We start from the raw sequence: 1,570 nt of genomic DNA, 5'->3' as shown, positions 1-1,570 counted from the left end.
GGTGGGTTTGAACCGCAGCCTTCTGGTTAGCAGTCAAGTGCCTTAGGCACTGTGCTACCAGAGGTCCCTCTGATGGCATAATGCCTAAGATTTTAAATATTTATCAAATTGCTACATAGATGATTGTGTTATCTATGATAAATACTTCACTTGTCATTTATGAAGCATAGTAATAACTCAAACCAAACCTACTGCCGTCCAGTTGATTTTGACTGTTAGTGACCCTTTAGGACTGAGTACAACTAATAAATCTTTACAGAAGCGGACTGTCTCAGGTTTCTTTCATGGAGCAGCTGGTGGGTTCAAATCATTGACCTTTTTGGTTAGCAGTGGAATGCTTTAGCCAGTATGCCACTGTAACATGTTCAAATAAATGTTTCATGTGGTATGCAAATAATCGGCATTTTATTAAATAAAATTTTTTCTTGCCGTAAATGTTACGTAAAAGGATGTCATATCTGTATAAACAGGATGCTTCATTGGTGTCTGAATATATTACAAATTATCAGATAATTCAGTAATGTGCAAGACTGTTCATGGCATATCATTATACCTGATAGCAATGTGATTATGCAGAAACACAGCAATTATAAAAGCAGGAAATCATTCCCTCCTGGCTTCATTACTTGTGAGTGATAAGACACATAAAATTGATTTATCAAATAATGTTTTGTGGTACTTCCTGTTTTTATATAAAAGACAGTAGTTTACTTTTATTTAGTTAAAGTTGGTAACGTAGTTATTAGAAATCACTCTAATACAACAGAGATTGCCCATCTACTTGTTAAGTCAATGATTGTTGTAAAGTTAATAGGTCAGAGTCACAGGAGAAATAACTTTCTGTCCCTTATGGTTTTGTTTTACTGTTAAATTTTAAAAGTTAGGTTTTTTTTTTTAAATCCCTGAAGTTCACTTTCCATATAATTTAGATTATCCTTCCTCTTGATTGATTTTAGAGATACTACTTTATTAGCACATTTACAGATACGCTCACCCAGCAGGTTTGGGTTGAAGTATTATGCAGTAGAGCATAAGCTTTCAAATTAACCTAGCTAGATCAAATCCTGATTCTCTCACCTTCTAGCTGTGTGTCCTTAGACAAGTTAGTTTACTTCTCTGAAATTCCTTTTCCTCAGCTGTAAGTAAGGAATAATAAAAATTAAATGACTTTATAAAATATCTAGCCTACTGTACCTGACACTGATTGGTGCTTAATTAATGCAGCTATTTATATAATTTCACACCTTTAACAATGAGATAATTCTCATAAATACTCATACTTGAATTCCTGATCTCCCTTTTTTGCTTACTTCCCCATACCCACCTCCGTAGTTATAAACAGTAGTGATGGCTTTGAGCAGTGATGCATGCCTGTATTCAGTTCCAAGCATCAAACTTTGTTGTACCAGGACATGTTCTGCTGCCTAAGCTCAGGACTCATTAATCATTGACTGCAGATTCAGTAGCTCTCTTTGTCTTTGGACTGTTCTAGATACTTTTGTGAATCAGATAGCCAACATAGATAACAGGTTTACATGTGGTTTACTGGTAAGGGCATTGATTTTGGAAT

The 1,570-nt window shown here is 34.9% G+C and overlaps 1 protein-coding gene across 1 annotated transcript in view; it reads left to right on the top strand.

Moving 5' to 3' along the window:
* The window catches only part of NBAS (NBAS subunit of NRZ tethering complex), a 750,019-nt gene that overhangs the window by 566,030 nt on the left and 182,419 nt on the right, over positions 1-1,570 (top strand). Inside the window, exon 44 of the mRNA XM_042781864.1 lies at positions 1,493-1,548. Coding sequence (XP_042637798.1) covers positions 1,493-1,548 — 56 coding nt within the window. The remainder of the gene's footprint in view (positions 1-1,492; positions 1,549-1,570) is intronic.

Source organism: Orycteropus afer, unplaced genomic scaffold, assembly GCF_000298275.1.
Source record: "Orycteropus afer afer isolate SDZICR_OR568_19922 unplaced genomic scaffold, OryAfe1.0 scaffold00187, whole genome shotgun sequence".
Lineage (NCBI taxonomy): Eukaryota > Metazoa > Chordata > Mammalia > Tubulidentata > Orycteropodidae > Orycteropus > Orycteropus afer.
The sequence above is the reverse complement of the archived record's forward strand: the minus strand, read 5'-3'. Positions and strand labels throughout refer to the sequence as shown.